Here is a 27081-nt window from a genome sequence, read left to right as displayed (position 1 = left end):
TTTGGTCGTCCAATTTATGGTTTAAACCTTCTAAATGTGCTTTTGATCTTTTGATTTGGATCCATTTAGACTCAGATGGGATCAAATTTGGTGTCGTTGCATTCATCTTTTCGAGACTTTCAGTTGAACTATAAGTTTATTAAAATCAGAGTTCATATGGCTCTGGAATTAATTTTGAAAGTTTCTAACTCGATTTTGCCTTGAGATTCGTGCCATATCATAATTAAATTTTGATGATATATAAAATATATATTTAAAAAAGCTAGTATGCTTAATATAATATTTTTATAATTATTAATTTTCTAATTATTTCTTTTTTAAAATTTAATAAAAAATTATAATTAAATACAACTACGACAAGTCGACAACTACATATTAAAATAAAATAAAATAAAAAAGGAAAAAACTAACCCATAAACCTACTCCTCCCACTCATGCATTGAAGGTGCTTGCTCCAACAAAAATCTCAAAACCCTAAGGGGCTGTTTATCAACAAGTAGGATTTAATAATTCCTATATATCTGAAATTTTTAAATAATAAATCCTATTAAAATTAAATCTTAAAAATTATTTGCCAAGATAAATGTTAATTCATGTAGAACTGTTTGACAATATAATACAAGATTTAAAGCTCTTAGTTCAATAAAAAATTAATTTAATTTGTGCTTTAATTTAATTTATATTTTAAGTACAAGTTATTTATTAATTATTTTTTTAATTAAGGTCAACAAATTTTAATTAAAAACATAATATAATTAGAAAATAATTTAATTATGAAATAACATTGTTACATTTTGAAATATTCGTGGTGGTAGAGAAATATATAGTTTAACATCTTAACATTATACGAAGATCTAGTACATAATTAGATAGGAGAGAGGGTGCGGCATTCATAAGAGACACCAGAGTTTTTACGTGTAAACTCTTGAAAAGGGGAAAAAATCACGGAGTCTAGCCCAGTTTGAATGAATCCACTAGTATTTGCAGTCAATTACAAATGAGGCCCTTCCTTGGGAGAAGGCCTTGGCTCAGTTTCACAAATGTGCATCATATAGAGCGCATTATATGGTTGGATTTATAATAATCAATATAGACATGCTTGTTTGGTCGGCAAGACCATAATATTTGGGATAGAGGTCAGAAAGAGCGTAGTAGGTAGGAGACCGGGGTCAGAAAGATCGTTGTTTAGCGATGGAGGTCGGAAGGACCGTAGTATGCGACGGAGGTCGAGAGGACCATAATCAGCATGAGACAAGGGTCCGAAAGACCGTTGTCTAGCGATGGAGGTCGGAAGGATCGTAGTAGGCGACTGAGGTTGGGAGGACCATAATCGGCATGAGATAGGGGTATGAAAGATCGTTGTTTGGCAATGGAGGTCAAAAGAATCGTAGTATGCGACAGAGGTCAGAAGGACCATAATAACCAGGAGATAGGGGTCCGGAAGACTGTAGTTGGCAAGAGACCGGGGTCAGAAAGGCCGTTATCTGGTGATGGAGATTGAAAGGACCATAATAAGCGACAGAGGTCGGAAGGACTGTAGCTGGCAGGAGATAGGGGTCCAAAAGACCGTAGTTTGTAGGAAATCAGGGTCAGAAAGACCGTTGTAGTAGGGTGGTACTCCGGGCTTCATATGGTGGTCCGATAGAAGTCCGGACCTCAGGTGGTGGTCCTGCAGAAGTTAGGGTGACAAATGGTGGTCCAGTAGAAGTTTGAGCGTCAGGTGGTGATACGACAGAAGTCCGGGCCACAAGTGGTGGTCCGGTATAAGTCCGGGAGTCAGGTGGTGGTCCGACAGAAGTTCGGACCTCAGGTGGTGGTCTGGCAGAAGTCCGAGCCTCATGTACTGGTCCCATAGAAGTCTGGGCGTCAGGTGGGCCCGGTAGAAGTTCAGGCCTCGGGTGGTGGTCTAAAAAATTTCGGGCCTCATGTGGTGGCCCGACAGAAGTTCGGGCCTCATGTGGTGGTCAGGCAGAAGTTTGAGCCTCATGTGGTGGTTTGATAGAAGTCCGGGCACTAGGTGGTGGCTCGACAGAATTTATGGCCTTAGGTGGTGGTTCGTCAGAAGTCTGTGCCTTAGGTGGTGGTATGACAGAGCTAAGAGCCTCAAGTGGTGGTCCAACAGAGGTCAGGGCCTCAAGTGGTGGTCCGATGGAGCTCAAGACCTCAAGTGGTGGGTGGCCCGGCGGAGCTCAGGGCCTCAAGTGGTGGTCCAGCAAATGAGAGGGCCTCAAGTGGTGGTCTAGCAGAGTTCAGGGCCTTAAGTGGTGGTCTGCCAGAGCAACGACATCATGCGGTGGAGAAACTCAGGCGATGGTCGAGGCGGGGCGAAGAGGCAACAGCGATCTCCGATCTCTCTCTTGCTCTCTTGCTTGGAGCTTCCCTTTTAAAGAGGGAGGAGAGGTCTATTTATAAATTCCTAAAGTGCCATGACCCATAAATAGGTGGGAGATCAAGGGCATATGGGGAGTGACTTGGATGGACGGTCGATGTTGTTTGATGGACATTTGAATGTCTTAGTGATGTCGGAATTCAATAATCTTAGGTTCGTTGGATTTTTCTAATCGAGCCGCTCGATTCGACTATAAGCACGTCATGTTTGGAAATCATTTGGTAATTCAAATTATGGTTCAAACCTTTCAACAACGCTTCCCATTTGGACTCGTATTGAGTTGATTTTGGTGTCGTTGGGTTCGTATTTCCGAGACGCTCAGTTCGACTATAAGTTTGCTAAAATCGGAGTTCGGATGGTTTCAATTTTAATTTCGAAAGTTTCTAACTTAATTTTTCCTCGAGATTCGCTCACGATCAAGATGATTTTTTGAGGATGTATCAAACATTAATTTAATTTTGATTATATTTTTAATTTTTTATGAGTTAATTATTAATTTTAACTATCATTACTAACTAACCACTATAAATAATACAAATAGAATTTAAGCTAATGATTAATTAATTTTCTTTGGGGCATATTATCAATTAATCTAAATAATTCATTATATTCTTAATTATTTTAATTAACCTAATTAAACTAAATTATTTTATCCCTATGTTCTCTAGCAATACCTGTTCGAGGTAGTTTTGAACGAGCCGGTAAATAACTTCTTCGCCTTTGCGACATTCCCTCCTGTCGGATCCGAAGTTCCTCGCCGTTCTTCTGTTGAATCGGAAGGAACGACGACGACGGGAGCTTGCTTGTTGCGAAGGTAGCCAGCTTTACTTCTTTCGCGCGCTTCTTCCTCCAAATCCCGTAAATCTGCCGAACGCCCGGATTTTTAGTAAATCAGAGAGAAACGGTGGATTTAACTAGCTGTGAGATTTAACAGCCCCTGAAAGCTTTAGCTTTTGATCAGAAGCTCAGGTGGGCTTGAGGGAACCATGGCTATTGAATCAGCCTGCGGCGTTAGCCCTAGTCAGAAGACTTCGCAGGCGAACCATAGAGTTACATGGGAGGGCTGCAGCGTTCTTCTAGACATCAACGACGGTGACCGTCTCGTTTTTGCCCGACTTTCTTCCGCCGCGTACGTTATTTAAAACCCAAACACCTATTATATTTTATATATTTTAATGGCTGAACTATTGGAGTAACGGCTATGGAATTATACCGAAATGTGGTGATTTAAGGTTTTTGGAATTGCAGGACTCTTAAAATCGGGAACAAGAAGTGCTCTTTGAGGCCCTTGATCGGCTGCCCGTTTGGTTCCTTATTTAGGGTGGAGATGGGCGCCAATGGTTCTCACCTTGCCAGATGTTATTCTTCTTGTATTTTGGCTGAAAATGGTTAGGTTTCCTCACACCCTTCTGGTATATCATGTTGCCTGTGGAGGACATCTTTTTGTTTATAAATTTGTAATTTTACGGTTGCCATGAATGCTTCTAATTTGACTCAAAGGTCAAAAATTGGTTGAAAATTTGATTTATTTATCATTATTTTTTGCTGTCCTTGGTCTGGAGCTTGGATGAGAGAGGTTGATGGTCGTTCTTAGGTTAGCAAACAATCGTAAACTTTATGCCAAATTTATGAGATGAATCCTAATTTGATCTGAGATGTGCCAAAATGAGGAATGAAGGATTAATGAATGATTAGGTTTGAGGAACAATGAAAGTAACGTCTATTAAGATAATTTTGTGGAAAGTGGCTTTGTTGTTTTTTTTTTTTCATTTGCAACACAGCGCAGATGGTGCACCAATTAGGAAAGAAGATGAGATCAGCAAGGCAGGACTAAAAAGAAAAAGAGATAGTAAAATGATAATATCAGAAGAAGTTTTGAATAAGATGACCTCTCCTCTAAGGCTTCAACTCAATCCACGTACTATTTATTTCCCTATATAAAAAGTGTATCCAACTTTGCTTGGGCAGTCTTGATCTCCCAGCTTATTATATGGTACTCCATAGTTATGAATTTAATCACCTCAAAATTTCTCAGCCAATTTATGTTTCATAAACTTTTGGAGTGTGGAGGCAATATTTTTCTCATTTACTTTCAGTTTGGTTCAAAGTGAATGGTTCCCCCCACAATTAAGGAGAATCCACTTATCTCGACTGAAAGAAGTGAGATCTTGAGATTTAGATGAGTAGTTACTTTCATTCTATCTTTATTCCTGACAAAGTGCTCATATGAGCATGGGAATCCTCTATGCAATGAGAAGCAGTGCCAACTTTTTTGGCTAAAGAGAGGAAGAATGATGAGTAGTTAAGTGGTGGGGAGAAATTTGACAAGGATGTGCTCAAATGAAGGAGGCAAGGGGGAAGCAATGCAATGAGATGTAGAGTGACATAGATTGATGTTGGAGAATGTGCTTGAGAAGAATGAAGGGAAATGAAATCAAGGGTGAAAAGTGATGGGGATGATGGAAGAGAGGTAAGATGATGAGCATGAGAAGGAAGTAATGGTGATGGATGAAGTAAATTATGAGAATGAGAAAAAGTGGCAAAATTATCACAAAATGGAAAGAAGTATTTTGATGAGAAGAAGGGAGCAAAGAAGCAACCTATGTCTCCATTAGTTGGAGAGCCAAGCCGAGAAAAATCTTTCTCGCTTCTCGAGGAGTATGAACATATCAATAAACCGTTGTTGCATGAAAAGCATGAGGTTGCTCCAAAAAGGGTCAATATTCATGCATAGCTCTGACTATGAGCTTAATAATTCTCTAATAGTAGGAGGATGAAGGACAAACATCTTTTTAACAGAGCAAATAGTGTGAATAATGCTCAAATATTTTTTCAACATGTACTTTGGATACATCTTATTGGTGTTAAATGCTAGCAAAAAGTCTAACATCTTTGCCTTTGTTGTTTTATTTTTAAGCTCTCCCATTTTTTCACATAATTGCAAAGCCATAAAGAAGACATGGATGATGTGACAAGAATGAAGAGGGCATAAACCTAAAAGAAGAAATGAGTTGCGGTGAACTTCTAGACGCTGAGCAAATGTCACATGAACAGCATGTGTCGAAACTACCCACTAGCCTTGGTTGATAGGACCTCCATAAGTAGAAATGGATACCTAACATTGTTTAGGAAAAAAGGAACAAGACGTCACACTGGTCGACCATGAAGATATCACCACACATGTCCATCTTGGAAGTTTTTTTTTCTACTCTCGTGTTTGCACTCCTTCATAAATTTAAATTTTTTTTTAGTGCATATCATCTCCTTCGCGAGCCATATCCTGTTATTGAATTGACTTGGCTCTGCTTTCTTTCACACACTAGTGGGTGACGAGTTATCACATCATTTTATTCCAGCTCCTGGTTGAGAGATTGTCTTGAATTGGTAGAACACCATGTGAATCTTTGGATTAGCTTCATAAAAATAAAAAATAAAAAAAATAAAGGAAGAAAGTGCATTACCATTTATGAATGAAAATAAAAAGGAAATCATTCTAAAGGGCTCTTCATTGTAAGAAATGATTATCACTATATGAATGATGCCAACAAGAATCACCATCAAATCATTTTTCTAGCATGCACGAGCTCCATCATAAGAATCAAGTGAGTTCAACCACCAATGTGGAGAGTAGGTTCCACATCTCACCCAAGTGATGAGAATGCAAGGTCTTAATTGTACTGCCCGCCAAGATGGGTTGATATAACCCACCAAACAAGTAGAGCAATGCATCAATTAGCTACATTCTCATGAGTGATGATTCTGAGCTCTGTAGCTAGAATATAGGGAATACAATTATTTTAGCTTTAAATCCTCTTCATCAGTTTTTTTTTATATACCCCATTTTTTTCTAGGCATAAAGATTTTTCTTAAACTTCTTCAAGTTAGGATCATGGATAAAATTGTGCTCGAACCTTGACTTTTATAGGCTGACTTAGTAAACTCCCACCTGATTCATAGTGGACACCAAAGAACCAAGTTCACTAGCATGTAACAATGAGTTGGAATTGAGATTATGTTACTACTTTACTATTTGTTCAATGTGTCTTTCTATTAAAAGATTTGGCATAGTTTGTAACGGGTTGTTCTCAGGAAATGTTTGAATACCAACAACAACCTCACTACTCTCACAGGAATGTTTGCTTGATGACTCCACATCACATATATTTCTTCTCTAGATTAATTTATTCATCTTCAACCTCAAGACACCATACTTGCAATTTGAGATCAACATCAAGAGGATGCTCTTCATTATAGCCTATGAGCATCTTTGTGCTCTTCTCTAGTCAATATCACAATCACTAATCTATCAAAAGGCTTTTGTGAGAATCTATCTCTTAATTTGTGAGATGATGACTATAATGCCTTTAAAGCAGTACAAAAGTCATGTCATATTTTCCCTATACTGTTGTTGCAAAAGAAGTCTTTCCTTTCAAGTGCATGTCTCCCTAGGAAAGAGAAGCTAACTATATCTTTATTTCTAGGAGCTCCAGAATGTAAGGGAGCTGTTGATGAATTTAACACTAATGATGTTCTAATCACCAGTGAAGAAGGCGACAAAGCAAACACAAGGTGTTTGCTTTTCCTTTTTTTTTTAAATTCAGATAGGGGGTTTAGGATGGAATCTTACTGGTTGTATTAGTGGCAGATAAATGCAATGAGAATAGCATACTAATTAGAAAGTCTTAAAGTGTATTTATATTTTCAACCCACTTCTAATGTGATTTAAAATGAGGGAAATTTATAGGGATTGCAAGTCCTCTGCTTTTCAAGGCTTCATACACACCTGTGGAAGATCCTACTAGTAGCTAATTCGATTGAGTTTGATGAGCCCCTTAATGTAGGTTCAATAGCATGGGACCCACTCAATAACATGGACACAAATTGTTTAGCTAGGAGTACCTAGATGACTTAGGTGCACCATCACTCAACACGGTTACTACCCAACTTAACACTTAGGGAGCACCATATAACTATGGAAGGGACGCTTCCATTGCTCAACAATTTATTGTTTGGCTTAGCCATACTTGGATAAAATGATAGGATCAAGTTGGTTGGGGATTGAGTGAGGTATATTATGGACCAAGATCTCAATGGTTATATGATTTCTAAGCATTAAGGGCCACAAATCATCATTGGGTTAGAAGGAATCCCTATTCATGAGCTCGAGAAAGGCCTTAACCTTTCAAGTCAGGCGAGTTGAATTGTTTAAATTTATAATTGATAATCCTTAATTTCATGGAAATATCATGGGATTCAATTCTTTTTTTTTTTGTTAAGTAAACATTCCGACTCAAGAGTCATGGCTTGTAAATGCATTATATTTTATTAACAAAGTTATGATGCTCCCATCTGAAAGACTCCCAAAGAAATCATCTTCTTCACCTATGATCATCACTATCCTTTTCTAGAATTATTTTATATGGTGGTTTTCCATCTTGGAATCTCAAGCACCCCAAATCCGGCATCAACAAAGTTGCATTTTTAGTTGAAATCTCAAGTGAAGGATCAACTTGATTGAATATTAAATGTTCATTACAATATTGTTGTCATGTCTCCCCAATTCATTTGTTTCGATTGGATATTGCAAGAAACTACCCAAATAATCCATATATAATGTAATAACTAAATAGTTTTGGCATTTTGGACTACTAAGTTTGGTTTCTAGCAAAATTTCATTATTTGACATATTTTGTATATTTATGCTTAGGGGTGTAAGTGAATCGAGCCGGCTTGAGCTCGACTCATTTATGGGCTCATGAGCAAAGCTTATCGAGCTCATGAGTCGAGCTCGAACTCGAGTTCGAGCTTGATAGGGCTCGGCTCGTGAGCTGATGGCGCCCGGCTGGTGCGCCCGGGAGCCGGCTCGAATCATTTTTAGGTAATTTAAGTAATTACTATTTTATTAAATTTAAATCTAAAAAAATAGATGGTTGTACTGTTGTTGTTAGTTTTTCAAAAACATATAATTTAAATAATTACTATTTTTCAAAACTTATAGTTAGTTTTTTCAAAAAATTAGATGGTTGTACCGATGTGTATGTTTCGAAGAAAAATGGTTGTCAAATGTCAATGCAATGCATTAAATGTTTTATACAAGAGAAGATAAAAAATGGGTGTCTACAGTGCCGCTGGATTCGGACCGTTGGCCATTTGGCGTCAACCACTAAACACCTTTTATCCAAGGGAAAGAGCAACGGATCATGTGGATTCGGGCATCGCCGCGTGCACTGGGACCGCTGGCCTCGACTCCGACATCTGCAATTTTGCTGGGCGGGAAATTGCGGTGGGCGGGAAACCAAAATCGAGCGGCTCGACGAGCTTGTTTTTGTATCGCGATTTGAGCCCGAGCTCGACTCGAGTTCGAGCTCGATATTTGGCTCGCGAGTCAAGCTCGAACACACCTTGACTTGAGCTCGACTCGACTCGTTTACACCCCTATTTATGCTCTAACAATATTAGCAGATTAGATCTTAGTTTGTCTTTTTGTTTTTAACTTGGTTTATTTTCTCTATCCTTCTATGCTGGGTGTGACGTTTGATCTCAGTTCAGCTTAAATATGATATTTTGTTTGGTGTATCTTAAAAGGAATCACCAAACTCATCCATCACTATGAAAATGCTATTACTGAAAGTGCAAAAAGAAAAATTTCTTCCGAAAGATATGCATCTATGAATGTGTTTTTCTCCCCTGCAAATTAAGCATATATAAATTATCAGTAGTGGCATTGAGGTTCATTTAGTTCATTGAACACTAGTATAAGTTATTACAATAGTCAAATTTGATTTTAGACCTTTGAAAGTGGCATTGAGGTTCTTCCAGTTTCAGAGAACACTAAAATACTTGTCCTTCAGTTTTCTCTAGTAGTTAACATTGTTTCTCTCGTTTACTTTGAAATGGTGCATTATGGTCTTTGTACAGCCTTTTTTTTATTTGGTAAGTTGTCGGTTACATTTTCTAAAGTAATCTACCCTTGGAAAGGCCCCAAAGAAAGGGTACTTGGACAATGGCCTTAAATTTATCGTTTCCGTTTGCAAATAAAAATAAAGAAGTAGAAAAGATTCGTTTTCATCTCTTAGCGACCTTTGCCAGATCAATGGTCATGATTACATTAATACATTCAAACATGGCCATAGCAACCTTTGGCAGATCTATGGTCATGATTACATTCAAACATGGCCATATTTGAAGTTCTATTGTTAAAATGTCCTTCATTCATGGTTGAGACCCTCTTGTCGATACACATGGGCTTGAATGTAAGTTCTTTACTTTTTTCTACATTTAGAGATTAAAATATGCAGCTTTCCTCAGGATGCCTAAAAGAGAATCGTTTTAACTGCCTTTGCCACTAAGCTTGTTAGGTATCTAGTAGTGTTTTGTTAAATCTCAGGTGGAGGCTGTCCTTCAAACACTGATTTGTCTTTATTTTATTTTATTTTTCTTGCACTAATGACCTAATTGTTTAATATTGCTAATTTACATTGTTGTGCTTAGCTGCCACTATGCAGGATAAAGATTACTTGCATCCAAGTAGTGAAATGAAGGATAATCGATCCTTGTTTGATAATAATACTGCACAAAGTCTTTCTTCTGAAGATATTGATGCAATGAAAAGGTTGTTTGATTAGTGCATTTGAATCTGATTTGTTTTACTGTATGTGATTCATACATTAAAGGCTTTATTTAGAATTTATTTTTGCTTTGCTTTTTAAGACCTATTATTATCACCATTTTGATTCACATGGGAAACAGACTATGTGGCTTCGTTTATTGTTTGCGTGCCTTTTCCTTTCAATGACTTCACAACCATTGAGAAATGCTACAGATAGCTTATGACAAAAGTGACTATTTCATGCAACACTGCACGACACAATAGTATCATAACATTGCCAAATAGGCTTTAGCCGCTATGTCCATTGATGAATTTGTACTTCCATTATGCCACTTTTGTTGGTCTACCAAATGCAATTTGAAATATTTTAGTAACGTGATCTGTAATTTTTGCAGCAGCTAAGCAAATATAGATTTTCTGTATTCCTTAAATGTCATAATTGTCTTTATGCTTCACGTGTTCCACCACCACCCATCAGATGGAGGGAAAAGAGAAAAGGAAACGGAAAGTCGAAAAGTGAGAGAGTGTGTGTGATGAATAGAGAGAAAGATAGGGAGAAAAAGTGGTTTATCATCGTTTTCGTTAGCCTTAATTTAAACTAATTGGGATTTGTTTTATAATTTTCATTCTCCATTCATTTTTGTAAGCGCTGCATGAGATGCTTAACTTTATCATTTAACACAATATTTAGCTTTACTATCCTTGGCCTACTCATTTCCACATTAATTTGAAATTAATTTTATCTTCCATCTTTGTGGTGCGTCTAGTACCCTAAGATACAATGCTGTATCATTTAACTAATGGCTTTATGTAATATTTATTTTAAATTTATAAGGAAATCTGAAGCAAATTAGGCTCATAATTTCCAAACTCCTAGCTTATCATATATGAACATATCTTCTAAATTGCTGTGAACCATAAAATTGTCAATAAAAGTATGCATATCTTGTTTAATTTTCAAATTTAATGCTGCTGAATTCATTTTGGTGAAAAAAAAAAATCTAAGTGTCGAAATCCAGCCGTTACTAGTGGAAAGGATCTGACGGTCACAAAGAGCAATCGGTGGGAAGCACTCATGAATCACGTTGAAACGCCTTCCATAGATAGGCAGCTGATTTAGGAGTTATATTTCATATTTGTGTAGTTATTTGTTTCCTTTTCTAAACATCTTGTATAGATCTATATATAGGGAAGAATTCATGCAATAAAGCTTAAGCTTTTCCCTCTCGTTCCACTCAATTTAACACTAAGCAATATAGAATAGTTGAACAATGGCTTGGTCCTGAAATTTATTTTTGGCTAAAATTAGTAAATTTTGTTATGCTGTCTTGAGAAACCAAACATGGTTAGAAGAAATCTGAGGAATATGTTGACGGCCTCTCTCCTAAATAAGCATTTTGAAGATTTTTTTTTTTTTTTTTTTTGACCTTTTGAGCTAGGTTTTCATTTGTTCAATTCCCTTTGCCGAGCTTCTGCCCTTGAAATATGTTTTGGCTTAGTCACTTAAGCCCCTATTCTTTACACCATGTGCTTGTTCTATTTGAAGTTCATTCAGAGAAATTGTCATGTGATTGCTCTTTTTTTCATAACATCAACATTTAAAAGTTAAACTAACATGAAGTTATGGTATGCATTCACGTGTGTTTAATTTGTTTTGCAGTATATGTGAAGCATATTTCAAGAAATATCCTACTCGAATAGGGTAAGGAATGCTCGGAATTCTGTTATTGTTATGTGCTCAACTATCTTCTTTTTTTGTTTTCATCTCTTGTTTAAAACTACAATGTAATTGAACATGCTTTTCCAGGATTATATTTGTCCATGATGAGATGGTTTAGAGTTTTTCTCTTCTTGATTCATCTCTTATTTAATAATAAAATGTAAAGCAATTTCCAGTTGATGTACCTGAAACTTTTTAGAATAAGGCTCGATAAACCTATGAACTTTAAATATTCTTTGGCAGTATTTTATTATGTAAATTTGACTTCTACCTGGTGCTCATCAAGCACTCCCTTGGCTCCTATCAAGGGCATTGAGTTCTTATAAACGTAATGCATTAGTTTAAAAGCTCTATTGCATTCTATTTGATTTCAACATTGAAGTTATAACTTATTCTAATAAGCAACGTTCAGTTTTTTGGAAATACAGTCCAAAATAGCTCCCTAATTATTAGTAAGCGTCAAACTTAATCCTAGAGTTTCACACTACCATTTTAAATTTATCCAATTTTGCCCCTCCATTAAAAAATCTATCAAATTGAAATGAATTATTATGCATATCTTCAGCTTCTCATAATATTAGGGGGACATTTTAGTAATAAATTTAAATTTTATTTATTTTTATATGTCATAGTTGATCTCATTCTGAAAGCATCTTGTGCGAGTGTAAGATCAAAAAATGAAAGATTGTGAAGTTCTAACTGAGAGCAGCAAGTCATTGAAGCAGCATGTAACTAAAATTGATGAGTAGTATGTGACTATCTTCGACAAGCAGCATGTGAGTGGCTAGGGTTTGTGATTGTGCGTGTGAGTAGTGAATTCTAAGCAATGAATTAGCTCGAAGGGCTGCCAACGGGATTTTGGGCGTGCAAGCGACGAAGCACTATCTCGAATGAAGATGAGGTAAGAAGTGCAAGCAGGATTTTGCTCATGTTGATGCATGGCGGAACGGTACAATCCGAACTAATAAGGTCATGAAATCTTCGACCATGGATAATAGAGAAAGTATCCAAAGTTATGACTATTCGGTGAAAACCACTAGTTTGTGTTTTGTGAACTTTTTTTTATCATTACACCCATTTTTTCAATGTCTATCCTCTATTTTTGTGTAATACAATTGAGGTCCCTGAAGGCAATCGACAGATTGCATATTTCAAAGTCACAAGCAAGGAAAGCTGTTAATAAAGCTTGAAAATTGGTGTACATGAAGGTTCAAAGGTTGAAGCACTCATAAAAAATCTATATGGTGTTGGGAGCTGTATTGGTGTAAAGGTTGATGATGAAAACTACTATATTACTTATTACTACAATGTAATGGCCACAGCACTGTTGACTTGGATTTCATGTCATGTTGTTTCAGGAGATGAGAATTAAATGGCTTTTTTTGTCTTCATGTGTGTTGCAATCAATATTGGAGAATTATATCATAAGAATGTTGTCCGCAACCACTACTCAGTGGACAATTGTAAGAAAACTTATGAGTTCAATGATGAATGTCCTATAAGTAACAAAGCATTTCCATTGCCACCAAAGTATAATAAATTTGAGAGGGGTCGACCGCCAAAGTTGAGAAAAATGGCTCCAAATGTGCGACTAAATAACTCACAAAGAAGAAGCTTAAGCAGGTTAATTGTGGCCCTCCATTGTAGCAAATATAAATAGAGTTCATAATAGCAGGAGTTGTGACAAGAAGAAAAGGAAAAATCATAGAAACACCTCTTGCTCGAACACTTCAAATTGAAGAAGTCCTATAACATAATGTAGTATTAAAGTGTGATTTGCATCTTCAAGAACTAAACTCTAACAGTAGGAGCAAACTAGTTAAGTGAAGAGACTTTGCATTCATGGTTAATTAAAAAAAAAATGCAAATGCACTAAATCTTTATTTTATTTTATTTTGTTTCTTTGGTTCAGTCGTAATAATTTGATTGATATTGTAACTTGTAGACAGTGGCAATAATGAATGTGTGAATACAAGGATTGTCCAACTAGAGACTATTAATAAGTGAATAAAATTTTATTAACAACTGTTTACTTCAATTTTCCTTAATACTAATGTGATATCGTGTTTGTTAATAGGTCTATAGTCTATACATACGAAAGAAAGAAGGCAGGTTGATAAGCTTGAAGGATATAATAGACAATGTAGTTTTTTGTATGAGCTTCCGTTTTGACGTTTTGGAGGACATCATTTGTAGACTATTTTTTTGTAATATGGAATTTGGAGTTTTGTAGCCAATAACACCATTTTTTGTGATAAGGATTTTGGAGTTTTGTAGTCAATAACAATATCTTTTGTAACAAGAGTTGTACAAGTTTGTATGATCCTCCATTTACATTTTGCTTAACATACAATATTCTTTTACTGATTATCCACTCTTATTATATATTAGGTTAACTTTCATTCTAGTTTTCGTATTTATTAAAATATATTAAATGACAAAATATAATAACACAAGCTATGCAAACTTATATACACTTGCACTAACTAAAATACCTACACATTTAATTTTGGTATAACTATTATTTTTAGTCCTATGATGAATTGGATCAATTTTCAATAGTCGAGGGGCTAAATTGGGGCGCAATGCAAAACTCTGAGACTAAATTGGGTACTTACTAATAGTCGGGAAATTATTTTTGACTTTTTTCTCATTTTTTTCCTATTCTTCTCATGGAACTCTCACTGTGTAACAACAAATAAAAAATAAAAAGAATAATTGATGGGAGGCTAAGCAGTTAATTGGCCTTTTGGATCTCTTCTTATGGTATCCATTGCTCATACTAGTTGCCCGTTCAAGTTTTATGAAATGTTTTACCAGTCTTTACAAGCTTCTAAAAAATATGCAATAAAGTTCTGCATATTATTCCTGGGAGTTAATTTGTAATTTCTTCGTTGTTTTTCCCCTTGATTGCTAGGTCTCTAAGATTTGATGCTTTGTGTCTTCTGCTGTCTATGGCTAACGTTGGTGCCTATTCAGATGTACTTGTTCTTGACATGGTTGGTGGTTTACTTACTGGTGCTGTAGCAGAACGCCTTGGAGGTAACATTGCTACTTCTGACATCATTTTAAATTGTATAAAGATTATCCAAGGTTGTATTAATAGCAACAATGCCAATTAACGTCCCCACCCATGAACTTGATAGCTTTTTCAACTACGTTAGCAATAATTCAATATAATTAAACTGTAAATTCGTATCTCTCTGATTCTCAGTTTTCTTTTTATTTAGGGGCTGTTTGGTTGCAAATATTTAGAATTAAGGTGTATTTTAAATATACTTGATATATCATCAAAAAAATTATCTTGATTGGACACGAATCTCGAGGCAAAAATCAAGCCGGAAATTTCAAAAATTAAATATGGGATCATATGAACTCCGATTTTAGCAAACTTATAGTTGAACTGAGCGTCTCGGAAATACAAACCCAACGACACCAAATTCAACTCAATCCGAGCCCAAATGAGTCCGAATCGAAGACCCGAAGTGCTGTTGGAAGGTTCAAACCACAATTTGTATTACCAAACGGTTTCCAAACATGACATGCTTATAGTCGAATCGAGCGGCTCGACGAGACAAATCCAACAAGCCCAAGATCGCCGAATTCCGATATCATTAAGACCTTCAAATGTCTGACAAACGGTCCATGATCAAGGGATTTAAGATCGGCCGTCCATCCCAACCACTCCACCTTTGCCCTTGATCATCCTCCTATTTACAGGTCATGCCATCCTCAAAAAACTATAAATAGCCCCTCATTTCTCTTAAGAGGGGACCCAAGCAAGAAGAAGAGAAGAAGGAGAAGAGAAGACAAGAAGGGAAGGAGGGAAGAAACTCCCCGACCACCGTCGGAGTTCTGCTCGACGTTCAAGTGACACCGGAGTTCCACCCGACTTCCAAGTGACGTTAGAATTCTGCCCGACTTTCAAGTGACGTTGGAATTCTGCCCAAGTGATGTCGGAATTCAACTCGACGTCGAAATTCTGCCAAAGTGACGTCGAAATTCTGCCCGGCTTCCAAGTGACGTCAGAGTTCCGCCCGACTTTCCAATGATGTCGAAACTTTGCCCGATCTCCAAGTGACGTCGAAATTCTGTCTAATCTCTAAGTGACTCTTTCAGCTCAAATACACAACTTGTTTGTAACTGGATTTCAATCCGGGAGTGAATCATTGTAATCTGATCGTGCTAAATTTTAAGGACGAGTCAACTTCTTGTACCTCAAACAAACACTAGTGAAATTCTTTCATATTGAGCTAGATCCCATCTTTCTAATACAGGAAATTTTCCATGAATCAGGGACGCCAGACATCTGCCTCTTTTTATCCTGGGGGGTATAATGCTATTGGAGAAGGAAATTTGGGGCCTTCCTTGAAAGCCCGCATTAGAAAAATGAAGGAATCTCAGAATGAGATCCTTCAACTCCTGCGAGAGACTCGACGATCGGCACTAGCACCTATAGAAGAGATTCTTCTCCCGCAAGATCCACCAGGGCTCGAAGATGTTCAACCCGAACATTTTCATGGTGAGATTCCATTTCCTCCGCCAAGGATGCGGCCTCCGACACATCAAGAAATGAGCTTGTTGACACAACAAGCTCTACCCATCCTCACACATAGGTCGCCAACCTAGCATTCCTTCGGACATCCCCGAGGACTCAGCCCGACAACATATTCCCGAACTCCCTCATAACGCCCTACGTCATAAATTACGAAGATTTGTCCGAGAAGAGTTTCCATAAGGGGTATAAGGCAATTTCATCATCAATGGGACTTACAGAAGTCATCACTCCTGACCGAAGCCATCCTTCAACATCCCATTCCGGCAAGATTCAAACTACCGAGTATCGATTCTCATAATGGGACATCAAACCCATACGAGCATATCGATCATTATAGGACCATTATGCATATCCAGAGAGCCTCTGATGCGCTCCTATGTCAAGTTTTCTTGCTACTCTCAAAGGACAAGCACGAATATGGTTCTATTCACTCCTAGCTAGAACAATCATCACTTTTGTCAAATTGGCCAAAGTATTCGTTGAACAATTTATCGCCAATTGAAGAATAGCTAAGGATTCTTCCCACCTTTCTTGGATTTGTCAGAATGAAAGAGAATCACTAAATGAGTATTTTCAGCGATTTTTCACGAAAACTCGATAAATTCTAGGAGTATATCTTGAATTGCTAAGAGGAGTTTTTCTTGGAGGTCTTCATTCTGGTCTTTTTTACTCGGCACTTATGCGAGATACGGTTCCTTTATATGCCAACCTGATCCATCGTGTGGAGGCACAAATATCAGCAGATGAAGCTATCAACGCCCACAGAAAGTAATTTTAAAAACCTCCCGGAAAGCGCAAAAATGCTCCTATAATGGATAACTTATGGTTGCAACAAAAGAAATAATGGAAGAATAGCCTGCCTCCTAAATCTCCTTTGCCACGACAAAGATTTCAACAAGAGGAAGAATATACACCTCTCAGCGCATCTCGAACCAATATACTGATGGTCATTCAAGATCAAGAAAATATTAAGTGGCCCAATGCTTTAAAGCCGAATGTAGGAAATCAGGAGCAATGTTGTCATTTCCACCGCAGTCGTGGACACACTACTGAAGCTTGCAGACAGCTTAAGGATGACATTGAAAGGTTGATCCAACAAGAATATCTCTGACAATTCATTCAAAACCCACCTACTCGAGATAAAGCTGATCATACTGAGGGGTGAAATCAACAACAACAAAGACAACCATTGAATAATATTCAAATGATTGGTGAGATTAAATGACCACGCACTTCGTACATTGTATTAGTAATACTACTTATCTTGTTTCATCGTGTCTCTTTTATGTTAAATAGGGTATCACTTTGATATTCCTAATATTTTCTTTAAAGTTAAATATTATGTTGTTCATATACGTACATCTTATATGTTGAGTATAGTGTAATTTGTATATCCCTAAGTTATATTAGAGACTTATTGTATTATCTTACATGACATAATAATGTGTTGTTTACTCCGTTTTAATATTGTCTCATTAAAAAAAAGGATAAAAATGACAATAAAAAACTACCGATGAATATAATCTCTTTATCTATGATTTGAGAAATACACAATCTTTATTGTGTCTCAATCACTAGATTAATCCCAAAGGGATTTGATTTGACCTCTTCCACACAGGTTAATATCATCAAGCAGGGCTTTGATATACAACCTCAGATAGGTCTTATATCATTGGTGGATTCTCTCGACCTTTTCCACACAGGCTAACGTCATCGAGCAGGGCTCTGACATACAATCTCGGATAGGTCTTACATCCTTGGTGGATTCTCTCGACCTCTTCCACATAGGTTAATGTCATCGAGCATGGCTCTGACATACAACCTCGAATATGTCTTACATCATTGGTGGATTCTCTCGACCTCTTTCACATAGGTTAACGTCATCGAGCGGGGCTTTGACATACAACCTCGAATATGTCTTACATCTTTGGTGGATTCTCTTAACCTCATCCACACAGGTTAACGTCAACGAGCAATGCTCTGACATACAACCTCGTTTAGGTCTTATATCTTTGATGGATTCTCTCGACCTCTTCTACACAGGTTAACGTCATCTAGCATTGCTATGACATATAATCTCGAATAGGCCTTACATCCTTGGTGGATTCTCTCAACCTCTTTCATACAGGTTAACGTCATCGAGCAGGGCTCTGACATACAACCTCGGACAGGTCTTACATCCTTGGTGGATTCTCTCGATCTCATTCATACAGGTTAACGTCATCAAGCAGTGTTATAAGTGAATAACATTCTCTCTATAAAGATTTCATGAAAGCAAGTGGTTGATAAAATCATCACTCATATAAAAACCTTAACAGTCTAAGAGTGCCTCCAAAAATATGGGGGGCAATATATCAAAGCATATCTCAAAGATATATAAACAATTCAATTTCCTCTGAGGGACAATTTCTTAACTTCATATACAATGGAGTTACATAAATCCAACATCAAGATTCAAGTGTACATCTATTCTTGCTAGAATTTGAAATCAAAAAGTACATTTACATCATCCATATAAAGATATATGATGTCGGCACATTTCTGTATGGATGCATATTGCCTTTGCACACCCATCATCATCGGCACTTCATCTGATGCATGTCGGCAGTCCTTCACTTTATATATGTCATCATGGGCTTCTTGCTCAACTACTGATAGTAGCACACTCTCAACTCTCTCCTTTAGCTCTACACCAGACCTTTGATTGACAATGGGCTTCAACTTGATCATCCATCGTCGATAGACTTTCGCTCGAACAACATCAAAATTCACTCCGTCTACTAATAACTTTTGGCTCTCCTCCCGAGTACTATTACTGCCAGATTTTCTCAAATCACCCTCGCATAAAAGAAGTAATTGATATTCTTCTGTCAAGGGTTGTCTATTAAGAAGATTACCTCTCATCGTACCTTCTTCTACACAAGAGAGGGGCACTGAAGCTTGATAGAGGAATGACGCCTATCTCCGATAGTGGAATGCCTCCAATGTAAGAAGAAGAACGTAAGTGAAGAATAATGAGAAAAAAATGTCCTTCTACACAAGAGAGTGACACTGAAGCTTGATAGGGGAATGCCGCCTATCTCCGACAGTGGAATATCTCCAATATAAGAAGAAGACTAGATGAAAAGAAAATGAACATTTGCAAAAAATCTAACTTCTACACAAGAAGATGGGCACTGATTTTGCGAGGGAAAGTCACCTACGAAAAATAATGGAATATCTCCATTGTTAGAAAGTTAGAACGAGGGAGGAGAAAGAAAAGAAACGGCTGCAAAAAATCCAACTTCTACACAAGAAGAAGGGCATTGATTTTGAGTAGAGAAAATCACCTACAAAAAATAGTGGAATGCCTCTAAAGCATGAAGAAGATGGGGGAGAAAGGAAAAGAAATGCTACAAAAATTCTAACTTCTATATAATGAGAGGGACACTAATTTTGTACAGGGAAAGTCACCCACGAAAAAATAGTGGGAAGCCTCAACTGTAATAAAGTTAAAAAAGATGAAAAACGAGAGAGAAAGAAGAGGAAATTTTAACTTCTATACAAATGAAGGAGCGTTGATTTAAGTAGGAAAAATCACCTACATAAAACAGCGGAATGTCTCGACTGTAAGAAAGTCAAAAGGAAAATAAAAGAAGAATGTGCAAGTTTCCCTCTGGTCCGAGGGGTATTTATAACATTTTTTAGAAGATGATCAGTTTCAAGAATATTCTAGAAATTTTCAGAATTTTCTGGAATTTTTTGAAATGTTTTTGAATTTTTTTCTGAACAAAAACAAATATATATAAAAAAAAGTATCTGCGCGGCTAACCACGCGCCCCGAACAGGCAAAAATCCAAAAGCCCCTGTTCGCGCGCAGCGCGTTTGCCGCCAAAGCGGCCGGGCGGCGGCCGGCACGCAGGCCGGCTGGTTCGGCTACCTACGCTTGTTTGGGCCCGATTTTCGGCCCAAATGGTCCAAATCGTACATTTTTGGAGTCTCCAGACACGTTTTTCAACGTTCCAGACTCAATTTTGATATTTTTGGAGCTCAACGAGGCCTATATAATCAAGTTTGACAAGTTTTTAATTTTTCGAACACAATTTTTCACGATTCGACCAATGTAAAGTATAGGAACAAATATTTTCGGACTTCTAGAGTTTCGAAGTCCGAAAATATGGGGACAACTAATATATCATCAAAAAATTATTTTGATCGAACACGAATCTCGAGGCAAAAATCAAGCCAGAAACTTCATAAATTAAATTCAGGATCATCTAAACTCCTATTTCAGCAAACTTACAGTCAAACTGAGCATCTCAAAAATACAAACCCAATGACACCAAATTCAACTCAATTCGAGCCCAAATGAGTCTGAATCGAATACCTGAAGCGCTATTGGAAGGTTCAAACCACAATTTGGATTACCAAACGGTTTCCAAACAAATTCATAACCTGGCAGGCCCAGACCAGCCCAAACCCAGCCAAACTAGCCCTTTGGCTGGGCGAAACCAGGGGCAACATAGGGGGAAATTTCAACCCCCCTTGCGGGGCCCAGGGAAACTATTATTCATTTTGTAAGGAGGAGGAATCAAGAGGGAGACGCTTTGGAAGGTTTCCTAATTGTGTTTATGTTGTTTAGGAAGGTTTTAATTGTTTAGGAAGATTTTCTAATTATGTTTATGCTATTTAGGAAGGTTCCAATTGTGTTTATTGTGTGGGATGGCTATTTAAGGGAGACTTTTGTCTAGGGTTATCATGATATATGTGCTGAGTTTTTTTTTTTTTAGGATTTTTAGGAGAACCGATCTACGTCTCGAATAGTAGATCAATTGTATCTTTCATTGTTGTTGAAGAAATAATAAAAAATCAGCCCCCATATTTGTATTCCTGCCTTTTTCTTCTATCTATTTGTTGTTTTTACTTCAAAGATGTATCTGTTTTATCTATCATATATTAAAACTAAGACTACCTTTAGAATCAAAGTTTGCCTTTGGCTCTTCCATTTTTATGTACAATGGCTACCCTACTTTTCAAACCATGGCTATCCTACTTTTTAACTATAAAGTATTCAAGAAGTGAAAAAAAGTGGTACATTCTATTGAAAGAGATTAGGGAGTTTTTCGGTCAACTATGTGGTCTCTATTTATTTTTCTTTAACTAAAACACCTCTTGAATTCCACAAAATAAGTTCCTTATAATTATTACATAACTCTTGTATTGTCAAGCCCCGTTTTGACCCCCCTCTCTTTCAGTCAACTGTAAGGCATAACAGAGGTAGACACATTTCTCTCCAACACTCATTCTGATTTTAAGATCGAGAGTGAAAAGTTAATCTATTTTGATCATCAAAAAAGTATGCATCATTCTTCTTTATTATCTAATAGGTCTATCAGAAATTTTTATATGGAAGCGTACATAAAAAATCATCAAGTTGAATATAAAGCTTTTAAATAAAATTTAATATAAATTTAGACGTACTAAAATACTTTTATTTATATCATACACATGTTCTATAATACACCTCAAAATCCTTCACCGAGAAAGTTGTTGTAGAGCGCAAAATTGGTCACTTGTCTACCACTCTGCCTGCAGCTTTGTTTTCCTTGATATCACAGTTCTAAGATTGGACGAGCTACATGTTATGTAGGATGAATAGCTCTAATATAAAGTGCTAACATAAAAAATAACATAAATATCATGTTGATCATAGGAGTTAAAATGAGATGTTGTTCATAGGGACCTAAAATGAGAATTAGTATTCAAAGACATAATTAGCTTAGTGCCGTAGATTTTAAATCATGATATGCTTTGTTAATTAACTGCGTTAACAATTGAATTTGAAACTACAAGTATAAACTCCAGAATAGTTAATTACTGAGAATAATTTTTTAATTTTTAATTTATATATATTTTTTTCTCATTCTTACTAATCTCTTCCTTAGAAATGTCATATAATACTTGTATAGGCTTTGACACATTTTTATTCTTTTGTTGTCACCTAGTCGGTCATAATAAACTTTGATAAAGTCCAGCATTAGATTTATCAACGATCCCTTGATACAGGTTGAACCATCTCGACTTTATGGCATTAAGAGTTGGAAAATCTTTTTTATTTTCTAATAAGGTTTATCTCATCAAAACTTTTGTCTCTCCCTGCATGTCATCATATTCTACCTCCCTTTACATGGCATGACCTTTCATAGGATTTCATTAAATTTTAACCTTATCATTTTAAACTTTTATAATTCATTAGCATTGATATGCACATTTATTAATCAACTTATACTGATATGCATAAGGGTAAAGCATGATACATGTAAAAATCGATATTTAGATACCAATTTATGCCTCATATGCAATTAGACATCTTATGATTGGAATTGATGAATATTATCTTAAAATCATTTAAACCAACTATCATAAAAAATAGATTTAACCTTCTGATAACCTTAGATGCTATTAAGATGCTCAATATGAAGAAATTCTATAACTATATGCATAACATGTTAATAGAATCATATAAATATGCATGTATTAGATCTCTGAACAATGTGCTCCTTATATTAGAAATTGAGTATCTCATTGAAATTATTATGTTCTCCTTGAGACTCATTTTTTTATTTTTATCTCTCTAAGTCTCATCCTTTCATAATCAACCTAAAAATGATGATTTCCTCAATTTATAATATTTTCCTAAATCAACAATCTAATTTAGTTAAATAATATTTTTAGGGTTAAATTTCAAAATAGTCCTTCGACTATTTAGACCTACATTTACTGCAGTATTGACTAGTGATGATATTAGTACCTTACCACTTTGATTTTTTACAGGTACAGGCTATGTGTGTAGCACACACTTCGGAACTTCTCGCAACCCAATTGATATAGTGCGTATGTTCAACTTCAGTTCTGAAGTTAACAGCAGGTATAGGTTCATTAGGTTTAAAATAGCATAAAATCTTTGTTAACTGGACTGGCTCGCAAGAAATGCTTCCCAGATTAAGAATTGGAATTTCAAATGATTTGTATTCACTTTTTCCCCTAAATAATTCAACTTACTTTTTCCATTTTACATTCTTTCTTAATAATATTTAACATAATTTGGGAGTCCCTTGATATTTTATTTTATTTCAAAGTAAATATGACCAGTCATTTTATACTATTTTATTATAGATTGATTGGATTGAATAACATTATTGTAGTTTAACTAAGCAAATTATTATGGTAAATTGTGCAGATTCTTATTGTTAAATTAAGGAAATTATGCTAAAAAATGCTTCAGATGTCGTTGGTAACATCTGGCTTGAAATTAATTTTAGGAATTTTTTCAATGCAGAATTGTTCAGGCTACTTTTACTGATCTCTGCATTATTAGAGAAAATGACAGTACATCTTTTCATCAAGACCTTCTAAAAACTGAGGGCGACATCAAGAATACCAAAAGTATGGACGAATCTATTCAGGAAACAAATGTTTCGTCTGACCGGTCCTGTACTTCACATGAGATCTTCAATGCCGAAACGAGAGGGCAATCTTCTCCACAAACAGATTCAAACCCTCCCATTGAAGATGATGAAGGTATCAGTGTTTCTTCAACTACTGTGAAATCAATATCTCCTGGAAGGCAGGCATCATCAGAACTAGTGAATTCTTGGAAGGAAAGAGGTTTTTCTAGGTTTGAAATTTACTACTGTAAACAGAATTTAAGAATTCATGGGTTTTTTATGACTCATCCTCCTTTTGTTTTGTTATTTAGTCTGATTGTGGCTGCGCCAGAAATAGAGGTGGGGAGCTTGGTCCAGAAATTACTTCCTCTTTTATCATATTCTGCGCCATTTGCAATTTACCATCATTGCCTTCAGGTGCAGTTTATCTTTTCTACTTGAGCTTTACAATCTGGAAAATTTATAGTATGACTTCTGTCCTGTGACTTCTTACACAGCATTTTGATTATAAAGTTGAAATCACTTTTTTTCTTTTCCCCATTAGAATTTTCTTTGTAAGTTGAAGTGGCATGAATCTCTTCTTCGTAGAAAATTACACTTTATTAAAGTTGAAATTTTTTTATGAGATTAAAGATTTAGAGAATAAGATGAGTATAATATGCAATTTAGGTGGATAACAATTGTTAGTCAATGTTATTGGAAGATTGACAAGAATTGAAGAGAATTTGTTGAATGTTTAATTCCATCATTTGTCTTGAATTATTACTAGTTTAGCAATGGTGGATTCAAGGGGGGGCCAACGGGGGCACGTGCCCCCCCTAAAAAAATGGCGGAGCTCAATTTAGAGCTTATGTTGCTTGTCTCGTCGCCGTTGCCTGAACACTCAGCCTCTTCTGCCATGGCTGGTTCGTCAATGTACTTCGCAGTTCTCCTTCAATCTTATTTTCTTGCTTTTTATCTGTTTGCGATCTTCTTATCCCGTGACATGCACGATTGCGATGCGTCGGTAATTGTGGCGTCAACGACGAACAATAAGGTGGAAAAGGATAATTCGAACAATCCCTCCCTCGCTGGCGATGGTTTTGACACTGTCATCAAGGCTAGTGTTGCCGTCGATGCCATCACCCAATGCTGAAACAAGGTCTCCTGCGCTAGTATCCTCGTCATTGCCACCCCGCACCCGTGATGTCATCTCCCTCGTTCGATTCTGTTTTGATTTTCAACTTCTGCTCCGATTTCTGTTTTGTGCCCAGCAAGAGTTTGGCTTAGCTTGTTCTTCCACAGCTTTTGCTAAATCAACTGTGATGATTTTGGAGCAAAATAATTAGAAAAAAAAAAATCCAAAAGTTTGATATATTTTGAGTAAATTTTACTGAAATAGTCAATTAGGATGGATGATTTTCTTTTGTGCAAAATAAATTTAGGCCCCCGCTGAAAATTTTTCTAGCTCCGCCACTGTAGTTTAGTGGAATCTCTAGCAATAAATATATGCTATTTAGTGAATGAAAAATAAATTAAGAATTTATTACAATTTAGGGATAATTTATAGATTGATGATGTGGCAAAAATAATTCCATGGATCAATAAGGTGGCATGAAGTGAAAGGATGGTAAGGTGGTGGATTGGATTGCATGAATTGGAGGGAAATATGCAGGCTGGATTGCTGGAATATTTTATTATTATTAAGGTTCCATTTATGACAATTTTCTTAATGTTTTTTGAAACAGCTTTCTTGTTAAAATATTTCTAAAATTTTTGTATTAAAAAACTGCTTCAGAAATCAGTAAGAAAGCTGTATCAAACGAAGCCTGATACTCTCTTCATTTGTTCTTCCTAAGCACTATACTTGTGATACTGCGTCTTGCAACATTTTTGTTTCATCTCTTATACTTGCAAAACCTCCTCGCCTAATTTTTGGATGTTAATGTTTGCAGCCACTTGCAGCGTGCATGCACAGATTGCAAGCTTCAAAAATGGCCATTAGCTTGCAAATATCTGAGCCATGGCTTCGAGAATACCAGGTCTGTCCTCCTGCTTTCTGTATTATTGATTTCTATTGCAACGTTAATTTTTTTTCCTTGCTATTTAAAACCTTCCCAACTGTTGGGATAATTATATCTATACACACACGCACACTAAATTTGGTTTCAGAGAACAAAAGTTCACAACTGATTCAGGTTTTGTTTGAGACGGCTTTATTACTGCTTCTTGAAGTAGTTTTTTAGTACAAAAATTAAAATTTTTTATCAGCTTTTGATTATTGGTTTTTCATTATCTTTATTGAATTTATTGCTAAAAAGTTGCTTTTGAAAGCAGTAAAAAATTCGTCCCAGACTAAGGCTTCATTTGGGACGGCTTTTTTACTGCTTTCTAAAACAGAGTTTTAGTACAAATTTTTTTATTTTTGTACTAAAATTCCGTTTTAGAAAATAATAAAAAGCCGTCCTAAATGAAGCCTAACGCTTCGTTTGGGACTGCTTTTTTACTGCTGCTTAAAGCAATTTTCTAGTATAAAAATTTTAATTTTTAAACTAGAAAGTTGTTTTAAGAAGCAATAAAAAAAGTCGCCCCAAACGAAGCTCAAGTCTTCTTTTAGAAGCTAAGAGTGTTTTCTTGATTAAGATTTCGTTTAGGATAATTTCTTTAATGCTTCCTAAATCTATTTTTGAGAACAAAAATTTTTAGTTCAAATTAAAAAATTACTTAAAAAAATAGCCAAAAAGTCATCGCAGTTTTATTATTATTTTCTTGATATAAAATTTTATGTCATAAAGTTTTTTTTTTTAATTTATTTTAAAAATCAATAAAAAAATGTCCCGAAGAAAGCTTAAATTTTGCTGTCACCACAGCTTTCTTTCGAAGTTATGACTTATGAAGGTACTTTCTCTCAGACAGCTCTATGATTTTCTTGTAAATTCAGGTTCTTCCATCGCGCACTCATCCACACATGCAAATGAGCGCATTCGGAGGCTACATTTTGAGCGGCATCAGAATCTGCAGCGATGCTTGCAATGGAAGCCAACAAAACTGATCCATCAATCTTTTCATTCAGAGTCCAAACTAGTCGAGCTCGAGTCAATCTTAATTTTAGCTTGGTTAGCTAATTGAGTTCGAATTCGAGCTCGAGCTTAATTTTAGGAGTTTGGGTCGTTTGGTTTGTAACGAAAAAGAATGATTATAATTCAAACAATTATTATAATAAATTATTAAATGAATGAGAAATGAGAATTAGATGATAAATAATTAATAAAGTGATATGATTTTTTTTATAATAGTTTTATATTTGAATATTAATATATTTTAAGTGAATTTTATAGTAATATTTTTGAACGAGCCAGTTTTGTGAGCTAATGAGTCGAGTTTAGATTGGTCGGAGGC

The 27081-nt window shown here is 36.1% G+C and overlaps 1 protein-coding gene across 1 annotated transcript; it reads left to right on the top strand.

The window, feature by feature from the left end:
- Positions 1–3071: 3071 nt before the first annotated feature.
- Positions 3072–26946, top strand: LOC110107650 (tRNA (adenine(58)-N(1))-methyltransferase non-catalytic subunit trm6). The gene is made up of 10 exons (XM_028695910.1): positions 3072–3518; positions 3638–3777; positions 9881–10013; positions 11659–11700; positions 14636–14760; positions 23090–23183; positions 23595–23933; positions 24015–24120; positions 25638–25724; positions 26624–26946. The coding sequence occupies exons 1-10, from the start codon at positions 3376–3378 to the stop codon at positions 26732–26734; spliced, it is 1320 nt and encodes a 439-aa protein (XP_028551743.1). The 5' UTR covers positions 3072–3375; the 3' UTR covers positions 26735–26946.
- The last annotated feature ends 135 nt before the right edge of the window (positions 26947–27081 follow it).

The sequence above is a fragment of the Dendrobium catenatum genome, unplaced genomic scaffold (assembly GCF_001605985.2).
Source record: "Dendrobium catenatum unplaced genomic scaffold, ASM160598v2 fragScaff_scaffold_706, whole genome shotgun sequence".
Lineage (NCBI taxonomy): Eukaryota > Viridiplantae > Streptophyta > Magnoliopsida > Asparagales > Orchidaceae > Dendrobium > Dendrobium catenatum.
Note: the sequence above shows the minus strand (reverse complement) of the source record. Positions and strands in the feature narration are given on the sequence as shown.